Source organism: Oppia nitens, unplaced genomic scaffold (assembly GCF_028296485.1).
Source record: "Oppia nitens isolate AA-2021 unplaced genomic scaffold, nextdenovo-longstitch-racon4-pilon3 scaffold1_pilon_pilon_pilon, whole genome shotgun sequence".
In the NCBI taxonomy this organism is placed as follows: Eukaryota; Metazoa; Arthropoda; class Arachnida; order Sarcoptiformes; family Oppiidae; genus Oppia; species Oppia nitens.
The window spans coordinates 12183665-12196668 of NW_026533199.1; the positions used below are offsets into that span (position 1 = coordinate 12183665).

Consider the following 13004-nt stretch of genomic DNA (forward strand, 5'->3'; position numbering starts at 1 on the left):
TTTTAAAAAATAAATATCAATAATAATAATATTAATTTATTAAAAATAAATTAAACATAATTGTTTCAAAATCAACAAAAAAAATTGTTGTTTTTAAAACCTAACTTAACATATCATAAATATAAATCTAAATGTATAATAATTATTATTTTTTTATAAAAAAAATATCTGTATCATCCCATCCCATGTTTATGTTACTAAAAATAATATAATAAAATGTTTGCTAAATATTAATAATAAATATCGTATAATACTATAACTGTTAGACGTTTACTATATACAGTATATCACTGTCTAACTTTAACTTTTATTTAGGTGTGGTTCACTATGGGAGTGGGGGGGTGTGGGGGTTGGCTAAAGCAAACTTTTGTGCGAACGAGGGCCAGGGGAGGGGTAGAGAGACTTTAAGAACGTTCGCATTTAGATAATATTTTATTTCTTAGTGTTGGGGAAGGCGGGGGGGGGGGCTAGCGGTTAGGGACATGTGAACGTAATTTTTTTTTTGAAAAATGACTACATGCAAATAATTGCGAACGTAATATGTGAATCGTCCCCTAACTAATTTTAGCTTAAAAATTTTACTTATTATTGTACAGTATTATTATTATTATTATTATTACAGTTTTAAAAGCGCATGTATACTACTGTATTAACATAAATTATATTTAAGTGCAAATATAAAATGCATCAAGTACAGTATAATTACTGTAGTAAAATAATAAATATTAAATTTATTAAATTTTTAATCAAAAAAAAATAAGATAAACTTTATCTAATTAGTTGTATTGATTTGAAACATATCAGTAATAATTTTTTATTATTATAAATTACTAATTAATGTAAAATTGAATATAAATGATTATAATAAAAAAAATATATATACTGTATAATATACATCAATATACAGTGTATATAACTATAAGATCATATTATACAGTAATTAATTAATTTAAATGTTAAATATTTTAAATAACTAATTATTTATTATAAATAATATTATAATATACATATACATATATATATATATATATTATAAACAAGTTTAAACAGCTAAAGTATATATAAAGTTTATACTATTAATATAAACAATACAATTTATATATTACAATAAATAATAAACAAATAAGACAATAGATAATAAATATATATATATATATATATATATTAATATTTAAATATTTAAATATTTAAATATTTAAATATTTAAATATATTGATACATTTTGTGTATATTAACTAAATTTAATAATAATACTGTATATACAAGTACAGTTTATATTGCTTGTAAATTACAATATTTGTAATGTACATAGAAAATGATTATTTTTTTAATTAAAACAAAATAATAAATATTCTATATAATAATTAATTAATTTTTAATACTATCTAATTTTATATTATATAATTATTAATATATTTTATCTACAGTATAATTATTTACTTTATTAAAAATATAAATTGATTACTTATCAGACAATTTAAGTTTTATTATTAGTTTTTATATATATATATATTTAATTATGTAGTTTAATAATATTATGATAATAAAGCACAATAGCAATAATTTATATACTGTATACATACACTGTATAATATTACTATTAAATAAATTATAAATAAAATCTATATTATATAATAAAAGTGTTGATTTTGATTTAAATTCAATTTAATAAAAATCTACTAAAAAAATATTATTATTATTTTAATTATAATTATGGAATAAAAAATATTTTGAATACTTTATTATCAACAAAAAAATTAATAGTTATTATTAATAGACTATATATTTTTTATACTATTATATAATATTTAAAAAATAATTGTCATTTTTTTAAATGTCAATTAATTGTAAATAAAAATAACATTACATTCATTAGATAAATGTTTGACCGATAATTAAATATATATATATATATATATATTATTAGCTTTAATATAGTTTTAGTTATTTATCGGTCAAACAATTATATCTAATCAATAGATAATATTAATATGCAATTTAAACTATATATATATATATATATATAAATTATATATATAAACAATTATTAATATATATATATATACAGTAGTTTCACTTTTTTTATCAAAAAAAAAATAACTGACTTACAAAAAAAGTAATTATAGATTATTATTATTATTATTATTATTATTATTATTATTATTATTATTATACTTGACTTATATTGACTCCCATTTCATACTACACTTGTTGTCACAATCATCGCCGCCAGTATTGACATACTTATCGGCGGCCGCAAGCAACTGGCGATTGGCCTCAACAGACCGGGCCGTTACCAACACGTTTGTCGTACCGGTAGTTGTCTGATCAAACTGTGTAGTTGGGTCAACCCATTTGATCATATCGTCGGTCACTGTCACGGGTCTGACCACACGATCTAACCAGTTGTCTAATAGTGGCCATCAATTCCACCCACGACGACGACGGCGGCGACACTTTGCTAGTGTCCATTCCTCTGATGATTGACTTGCAGTCATTACCACTGTTCCCGTCGGCTGCCGATTGCCGTCCGATCTTTTTTGTTGCCATTGTTTCCGATTATTATTATTATTATTATTACTTATATTTATACTGTAATAACTTTATACTATTAATAATAATAATAACTAATGATTTCAATGTCAAGTTACACATACATTAAAATGTTTATTATCCAATTATTAATTAAACAATTATATTAATTATAAATTATTAATCAATTAATTAATTATATTAACTATAAATTATTAATATATATTAATTTATTATAAATTTACAATTACACTGATGTCAATTCAATGAATTTATTTTGTAAATGTTTTTTTTTTTAAAACTATTAATTATGATAAATCTATCGGTATATTTAAAAAACAAGTTTTATTATAATGATATATTATTACAGTATAAGTTATATAATTAGTAAATGTAGTAAAATAAAACATATATAAAAAATTATATTAATATTTAAATTTAATTAATACTATATATATTGTACAGGTGCTACTGTTTTGTACATGATTTTATAATAAATCAAAATTGATAAATATTTATTTTTTTTAAATATAAATTAATTTACTAAACTAACTTATTATTTAATAGCACAATATTATTAAGATACAATACTAATCTATTATAAACTTTATTATAAGTTTTTACTTAAATTAATGTTAATATATTTTTTAATTTTTTTAAATGTTTTAAATAGCACTTTAATAAGTTATATATTAATTACTTATTTATTTTTTTTATAAAATCTAATTAATTAAAATTTTTGTATTTTTAAATAATATGTGATATTTTTTTTAAATATAACTGCATTACTGTATTAATTTTATTTTTTATTTTTGTTATTTATTATAATTACTTAATTGTTAACTATATTTTTAATAATTTATTAAAAATATTAAATTAATTGTTTATTAGTATATTTTTAGATTTAATTTGAATTAATTATTTGTAAATTGAATTAATTTTATCTCAATATTATTGATATTAATTTTATGTTTCTTTTGTGTTTTTTTGTTGTTTTTTTGTTGTTTTTTTGTTGTTTTTTTGTTGTTTTTTCATCTACTGCTAGTTTTCATGTATGAAAACAATTAATAGTTATTATAACTAATAGACTTTATATTTTTATAGAATTATATTCTATAATATAGAAAATAATTGTCATTTTTTTTAATTTCAATTAATTGTAAATAAAAATATATTACATTCATTAGATGTAATAAACTATGTTTAAATAAATTATGTTTAAACGATAATTAAAAAAAATAATAGCTTTAATATAGTTTTAAAAAAATTAATTATTTGACTCGGTTTTGACCGATTGATTAAATAATTTTTTTACAAAAAATACATTATAAACCATAAATATTACATTTTTTAAATATTAAAATAGTTATTACTATAAAATTTTAGCATTTATTTTTATACTTTAGTTTACATAATTATTATTTTTAAAATGTTTTAAATAGTAATTGTAATAAATACTTAATTATTATATATAATCTTAGTATCAATTTTCTATAATTTATTATAAAAAAAATAATTTAATTTTTTATTTATTTTAATGTATATTTATTATTACTTATAATAATTACTTAATTGTTAACTATATTTTTTTAATAATTTATTAAAATAAAAATATTCAATTAATTATTTATTAGTTTATTTTTAGATTTAAGTTGAATTAATTATTTATAAAAATGAATTAATTTTATTGATTTGATATTTGATATTAATTTTGTGTTTCTTTTGTGTTTTTTTGTTGTTTTTTTCATCCTCTGCTAGTTTTCATGTGTGCAAGCAATTAGTGTTTTAAAATTTTAATTTTTTCAAATTAAATAAATACTGTATTAAGACATTTAAATGCTTACGTCAATAAAATAAATGTCTCAAATACTATGTATTTAAAAAAAATAATAATTAATAAAAAATTAATTAACATTTTTAGTCATATAGTGTCAGTTTTATTAGTAATAAAAAAACATTTTTCAATAACATAAACAATTATAATAATAAAAAATTTCAAACAATATTATTTTTTTTTAATTTTAATATTAAGATAGTTAATCATAATATTTCATAAATTGACACGTCTATAATTATTATTATTGTTAAACATCATAAATAATATAGTTAAGTATTGAATTGATAAGCAAATAAAATTGTATAAAAGCTAACTAAACAAATATATTTTAACATTTAAAATATATTTTAATAATAGTTATTACATTATTATTACTATTACTATTACTATTAATTTTTTCTATAATTTTTTCAAACATAAAATAAATTAAATAAGTTATTATTAATAAATTTAGTAATTAAAACTTTTATTATAAAATAATGAAATTAATAAACAATTTACTGTTAGCAACACTAGTCGTAATGGGTCTTATCTATTGTAAGTATTAATTTTTTTTTAATAATTTTACTTATTATTTACTAATTTTAATTATTATTATTATTACTTGAAAAATTATTCAATACAAACAAACAAACAGTAGGACCGGTATCTACTATAGACGTCAAGTTTGATTTGGTCAGTATATTCAAACGTAATGGTCTAAACCAAATGGCCGAAGAGTTTCATCAGCAATTGGATGAATTGGGCGCAGATTTGCGTCAATTTTTCAACGATTTAGCCAACGATCCCATCGACGATCTGGACTTTGCCATTGGCCAGGATGTCGATACTATGATAACCGTATTACACGACGATCTCATACTGTTTGAACAAAATCTACGTAAAGCTGTTAGCGATGAGTTAGCCGACAGTCTGAACATTGTTGTCAAACTGTTTGAAAAACTTAAGGATACTATCAAACAGTCATTTGATCAGAGAATCAGTGGCCAAAATCGGCCGAATCAGTCACTCTATGGTCACAATAGTTTGTCAAAAGTAATTAAATTATTGGCCGCTTCAACGGGCACTGAGCTAACCAGGGAACTGGAGCATAATTTTAGCCGATTTATTAATGAATTATATCGGGAAGTGGGCATTGGTTTTGATGAGGCCATGGATGACCAGTTGAACAGATTAGGCGGTAGAGATAAGTTACCCGAAAAATATCGATATCTCATTGATTTTGATAAACAATGGGATCAATTGTTTGGACAAATTCAGCAAACATTTAAAAAATTAATTTAGTTTTTAGTAAAATTGAATTGTCTTTTACTATATTTAATTAATATTATTTAATCATTATAATATATTTTTGTTATATCTTTATTATTATTATTATTTTATGGTTTAATAGTTTAAATATAGTTTATAAATAACAATAATTTTTATACAGAAATTATAAATATATGAAAAATTATAAAATTATTTTATTTTTAATAATAAGATTTACAAAATTAATAAATTAAAAATTTTCATTGCAATTTAATAAATGTAAAATAACATTAAATAATAATAAATTCACACACACTATTGATAATTGCATTTTCTTTATAATTACTGCAATTATTTATAATTATTCAATAATTTTTTAAAAAAAAAATCTTTCACTTGTTTCAATAGCAAATAATTAAAACATAAGATAAAATAGTAATTATAGATTATTATCTGTAATTATTCAAAAACAAAAATAATAACAAATGTCCACGGTGAAAAATTATTCAAAAAATATCAAAAAATAGTACCAGTTTGCTAAAAAATAATAATATTATATCAATCAATATACTGTACTAATCAATACGGGGTATAAAGATTATAAAAATTTACTAAAAAATATAACTATTAGTTGAATTAAATATGTGAAATATATCATCAAAAAAATAATATTAGTAGTTACTATATTAGACTTTATAGTATACAGTATAGTTATTTAATGTTAATTAATTGTAAATTTATTTATATATTAGATAAACTTAGTAACCAATAATTAGAAAAAATTACTAACATTAGCTAATAAATTAACACACTGTTTAAGTTTATTTATTATAATTTAAAAAAATAATTATTATAATAAAAATATTAAATTAATTGTTTATTTGTATGATTTTTCTATAATAAACAATTTCAAAAATTAATAAATACTGTTATAAATCATTTAATTTGCGCAATGATTACGTAAATACTAAAAATGTCTTAAACACTTTGTATTTAAAAAAAATCATTAATAAAATTTAGTTAATTAATAGTTTAGTCAATTTTAAGTTCAGTTTCAGTACATTTTTAAATGACTTAAATAATTATTTTAAAAATCAAACAATATTAAATTTTTCTTTTAAAAAATAAAATATATCAATAAATCACACATCTATAATAATAATTATTAAACATCATAAATAATATATTTAAGTATTGAATTAATAGTCTAATAAAATTGTATAAAAGCTACCGAAAAAAAATAATTTTTACATTTAAAATTTATAATAATAATTTATAATATTAATACAGTATTATTGTTATTATTATTGTTACAAATATTAAAAAATATTAAATGAGTTACTATTAGTAAATTTAATAATTAAAACTTTTATTATTAAAACAATGAAATTAATAAACAATTTACTGTTAACAACACTAGTCTACTGTATGGGTCTTATCTATAGTATGTATTAATTTTTCAAAAATTTTTTTAATTAGTATTTACTAATTATTATTATTATTTTAAAAACTATTGAATACAAACAAACAGTAGGACCGGTATCTACTATAGACGTCAAGTTTGATTTGGTCAGTATATTCAAACGTAATGGTCTAAACCAAATGGCCGAAGAGTTTCATCAGCAATTTGATGAATTGGGCGCAGATTTGCGTCAATTTTTCAACGATTTAGCCGCCGATCCCATCGATGATCTGGACTATGCCATTGGCCAGGATGTCGATACTATGATAACCGTATTACACGACGATCTCATACTGTTTGAACAAAATCTACGTAAAGCTGTTAGCGATGAATTAGCCGACAGTTTAACGATTGTTGTCAAACAGTTAGAAAAACTTAAGGATACTATCAAACAGTCATTTGATCAGAGAATCAGTGGCCAAAATCGGCCGAATCAGTCACTCTATAGTCATAATAGTTTGTCAAAAGTAATTAAATTATTGGCCGCTTCAATGGGCACTGAGCTAACCAGAGAACTGGAGCATAATTTTAGCCGATTTCTTAATGAATTATATCGGGAAGTGGGCATCGGTTTTGATGAGGCCATGGATGACCAGTTAAACAGATTAGGCGGTAGAGATAAGTTACCCGAAAAATATCGATATCTCATTGATTTTGATAAACAATGGGATCAATTGTTTGGACAGATTCAGCAAACCTTTAAACAATTAATTTAATTTTATGAAATTGAATTGTTTTTGATTATATCTAATAATATTATTCAAAATAACTATAATAATTGTTTTTTGTTTGAATTTTTTTTAGTTAATTAATAAATTTTCAAATTTAATTATTACAAAATGTTTATAATTTATTTAAAAATTTTTATATAGCCATCGATTTCATATATTTTGAATAAAATATGCATTAATACTAATAAAAATAATAAGTAGGATTATTAGTAGTATTAGTATACACTAGTTATAACTATCTATAAAAAAATTGTAAATTAGTTTTCGTTAAAATAATTAATTTCATGTTTCTATAAATTGTTTAGTTAATTAATACATGTTCAAATTTAATTAATACAAAATATTTTTGTTGTTTATAGTTTTTTTTTGTTATTATTATTTTCTATACAGCCATAGATTGAATACACTATTAACATGAAATAAATTTTTTATACAGTAATTTAAGCCATTAAGTTTCATACATTTATTTAATCAATATATAAAATTTATATAATAAAAATAAACTTAAATATTAAACACTTTAAATGTTGAAACATTGTAAATTTTATATTTAATTTAGTAAATTCAGTATTTTTTTAATATTAAATAGTATTTATATAATTGTAGTGCTAATTTTCAAAAAATATATTTTAAATAATTATAAAACAAGAGATTATAAATATTTATATGCAAATAATAATCAAAATAATAAAATAGTAGATAATTAGTAAAATTGTTTATTAAGTTTATTATTTAATAGATAAAATAACAATATATAACATTATATAGATTGTGAAAAATTATAAAATTATTTTATTTTTAATAATAGGATAACGTTAATTATTGAAAAAATAAAAACAAATATTCATGGTAAAAAATTATCAAAAAAATATCAAAAAATAGTACCAGTTAGTTAAAAATAATAATAATATCATATCAATCTACAGTATATACTGTACTAATCAATACAGGGTATTATTATTATAAAAATTTACTTAAAAAATATGCCTATTAGTTGAATTAAATATGTGAAATATATCATCAAAAAATAATAATATTAGTAATTATTATATTAGACTTTATAGTATACCTTATAGTACTTACAAAAAAAAATATTATCATTATTTAATGTCAATTTAAAAATACATTTATTAATAAGATAAAGTTGGTAACCAATAATTAGAAACAAAAATTACTAACATTAGCTAATTTATTTACACATTGTTTAAGTTTATTTATTAAAATTAAAAAAATAATTATTATAATAAAAATATTAAATTAATTGTTTATTAGTACGATATTTCTATAAATAAATTTTTTTCTAAAATAAATACTGTAATAAATCATTTAATCTGCGCAATGATTACGTAAATACAGTAATAAAAATGTCTTAAATACTATGTATTTTGAAAAAATCATTAATAAAATCTTATTTTAACAGTTTAGGCAATTTAATGTTCAGTTTTATCACTAATAAAAACATTTTTAAATATCTTAAACAAATAATTAAAAAAAATCAAACAATACTGTATTAAATTTTTGTTTTAAAAAATAAAATATTTCAATAAATCACACTATAATTATAATTATTAAACATCACAAATAATTAAATATTTAAGTATTGAATTAATAGTCTAATAAAATTGTATAAAAGCAACCGAGAAAAAAAACATTTTCACATTTAAAATAAATTTTAATAATAATTTATATTAATATTATTATTGTTACAAACATAAAAAATATTAATTAAATAAGTTACTATTAGTAAATTAAATAATTAAAAACTTTTATTAATTAAACAATGAAATCAATAAACAATATACTGTTAACAACACTAGTCGTTATGGGACTTATCTATTGTAAGTATTAATTGCGGAAAAAATAATTTTAATTATTATTTACTAATTATTATTATTATTTGAAAAAAAACTATTGAATACAAACAAACAAACAGTAGGACCGGTATCTACAATGGATGTCAAGTTTGATTTTGTCAGTATATTCAAACAAAATGGCTTAAACCAAATGGCCGACGAGTTTCATCAACAATTGGATGAATTGGGCGCAGATTTACGTCAATTTTTCAACGATTTAGCCGCCGATCCCATCGACGATCTGGACTATGCCATTGGCCAGGATGTCGGTAAAGTGGTTACCGTATTATACGACGATGTAGTACTGCTTGAACATAGTCTACGTAAAGCTGTTAGCGATAAATTTGCCGTCAATTTGACAACAGTTGCCAAACTGTTAGAAAAACTTAACTCAAATATCAAACAAGTATTTGAACCGCGAATCAGTGGCCATAATCGGCCGAATCAGTCTATCTATCGTAAGAATAATACTATGGGATCAATGTTTCAACAATTGTCTGTCTCATTGGGCAATGAACTGACCAGTGAATTGAGGCCTAATTTTGGTCGTATGTTATGCGAACTATACAGGGAATTGGGTCTGGCTTTTGATGAGGCATTGGATGAACAATTGAATAGATTGTCACCACCCGGTGCTGGTGGTAGAGCTCAGTTACCTGAAAAATATCAATATCTTATTGTTTTTGATAAACATTTGGATGAATTTATGGAACAAATTGAAAAAACTTTAATTAATTAAGTTTTAGTTTATTTTATATTTTAATTTTTTTTTGTAAATTGAATTGTGTTTTTATTATTATTATTATATAATCATTAATAATTTTTTTTTTAAAAATACTTATTAATAGGACTATATTTTTTTAATAAGAAATACTTAATTAAATTTAATTTGTTATTAATTTAGTTATTAATGTAAAAAATTCTATTATAACTTATGTATATTTTATTTTAGAAAAAAATATATAATAAAAATGTTTTATATATAATACTGATACAGTATTTACTTTATTAATAATAACTGATTAAATAACTTAAAATATATTATTTAATATTAATAGTATTTATATAATTTTTTAGCAAAATATTTTAAATAATTATTAAAACAAATGATTATTTTTTAATGTTTTATTAAGTGATTATAAATATTTATATGTAATGAATAAAAACAAATAAATCATTCATTTTAAGCAATGAATACATAAATAATAAAAATATCTTAAATTTTTTTTTTAAAAATTTGAAAAATCATTAATAAAAACATTTTTACATGACTTAAAAATTATGAAAAAAATCAAATAATTTATAATTTTTCTTTTTAAATAATAAGATAGTTAGTTATACATATTAAAATGTTTTTTTAAATAAATATTTCATTAAATGACTTAACTATTATAATATATAATTAAACATTGAATTAATAGTCTTAATTAAATTGTATAAAAGTTTATATTTAGGTTTATTTTGTCTGTCAATCACTGATTATAAATGAATAAAAAAAAACGTTTATTAATCACACAATTTGTGTCATATATTTAGCCGATTATTGTCTTCGGCCTTAATTTCGGACAAATAATTGATAGCCTATTTGTGACATAAAACTTATAAAACTTAGACAATAATCGGCTAAATATATGTCACAAATTGTGTGATTAATAAACGTTTTTTTAAATTTATAATCAGTAATTTGTAACAAAATAAGCCTAAAAAATCAACTTTTATACAATTTAATTAAAACTATTAATTCAATGTTTAAGTATATAGTATAATAGTTGTGTCATTTAATTAAATATTTTTAAAAAACATTTTAATATGTATAACTAACTATCTTATTATTTAAAAGAAAAATTAAAAATCATTTGTTTTTTTTGTTTCATAATTGTTATGTCATTTAAAAATCTCATTTATTAATGATTTTTCAAAAAATAAATACTTAAGATATTTTTTATTAATTATGTATTTCATATATAATGAGTGATTTTTTGACAAAAATCAACTTATTATTAGTCAATTAAATAATTATAAAACTTATTATTATTAAACAAACAATGAAATTGATAAACAATTTACTGTTAACAACATTAGTCCTAATGGGACTTATCTATTGTAAGTATTAATTTAATAAAAAATAAATAAAAATAATTTTAATTATTATTTACTACTTATTATTATTTGAAAAAACTATTGAATACAAACTAACAAACAAACAGTAGGACCGGTATCTACTACTATGGACGTCAAGTTTGATTTTGTCAATATATTGAAACGTTGTGGCCTTAAACAGATGGCCGACCAGTTTCATCAGCAATTGGATGAATTGGGTGCAGATAATCGTCAATTTTTCAATGATTTAGCCAACGATCCTATCGATGATCTGGACTTTGCCATAGGCCAGGATGTCGGTACTATGATAGCCGTATTACGTGCCGATGCCCTACTGTTTGAACATCATTTACATAAGATTGTTAGCGAAGAATTTTCCGGCCGTCTGAACGGTGCGGCCAAACTGTTAGGTAAACTCAACGATATTATCAAACAGGTATTTGAGCCGAGAATCAGTGGCCGTAAACGACCGAATCAGTCACTGTATAGTCATAATAATATTGGTCTAGTATTTCAACAATTGTCAGTCTCGATGGGCAATGAGCTGACCAGTGAACGGGAGCCTAATTATAGTCGATTGCTTAGCGAATTGTATAGAGAATTGGGTAATGGTTTCGATGAGGCCCTGAATCAACAGTTAAACAGATTGTCGACACCCGGTGCTGGTGATGGTAGAGCTCAGTTACCCAAAAAATATCAATATCTCGTTGATTTTGATAAGCAATGGAATCAATTGATTGGACAGATTGTGCAAAATTTTAAAGTATAATTATAATTTTAGTTTATGAAATTGAATTGTATTTTATTATTATTCAATAACTAAATTTATAATAATTATTAATAATATAATAAAAGAAATACATAATTCAAAAAATTACTTGTATTTAATTATGTAGTTTAATAATAATATAGTAGAATAATAAATAATCTATAATATAGATTCTATATGTTTCTATATAATATTATTATAAAAAAAATTTCAAAAAAAGTATATATTATTATTATATTGTATTTCAATACTGTATATTAGTGTAGATTTTGATTCAATTGAATTTCTATTTGAAATATGGCTATTAGTTTAATTAAATATAAAATATATCATCAAAAATATATACATATAATTATTATTATACTGTATTAGACTTTATAGTATTTACAACAACAAAAATAATTTTTAATTATTTAATATCAATTACAATGTAAATAAATGAAATATATTTATTGATTAGATAAATCTG

The 13004-nt window shown here is 20.1% G+C and overlaps 3 protein-coding genes across 3 annotated transcripts; all 3 read left to right on the forward strand.

Moving 5' to 3' along the window:
* The first annotated feature begins 4854 nt into the window (after nt 1–4854).
* Nucleotides 4855–5653, forward strand: LOC128951534 (uncharacterized). The gene is made up of 2 exons (XM_054296781.1): nt 4855–4906; nt 5007–5653. Exons 1-2 carry the CDS (start codon nt 4891–4893, stop codon nt 5651–5653), a joined length of 663 nt encoding a protein of 220 aa, XP_054152756.1. The 5' UTR covers nt 4855–4890.
* A 3945-nt stretch (nt 5654–9598) lies between these two features.
* On the forward strand, nt 9599–11262 carry LOC128951535 (uncharacterized). The gene is made up of 3 exons (XM_054296782.1): nt 9599–9651; nt 9747–10345; nt 11203–11262. Exons 1-3 carry the CDS (start codon nt 9636–9638, stop codon nt 11260–11262), a joined length of 675 nt encoding a protein of 224 aa, XP_054152757.1. The 5' UTR covers nt 9599–9635.
* A 429-nt stretch (nt 11263–11691) lies between these two features.
* LOC128951538 (uncharacterized) lies at nt 11692–12535 on the forward strand. The gene is made up of 2 exons (XM_054296784.1): nt 11692–11769; nt 11874–12535. The coding sequence occupies exons 1-2, from the start codon at nt 11712–11714 to the stop codon at nt 12533–12535; spliced, it is 720 nt and encodes a 239-aa protein (XP_054152759.1). The 5' UTR covers nt 11692–11711.
* The last annotated feature ends 469 nt before the right edge of the window (nt 12536–13004 follow it).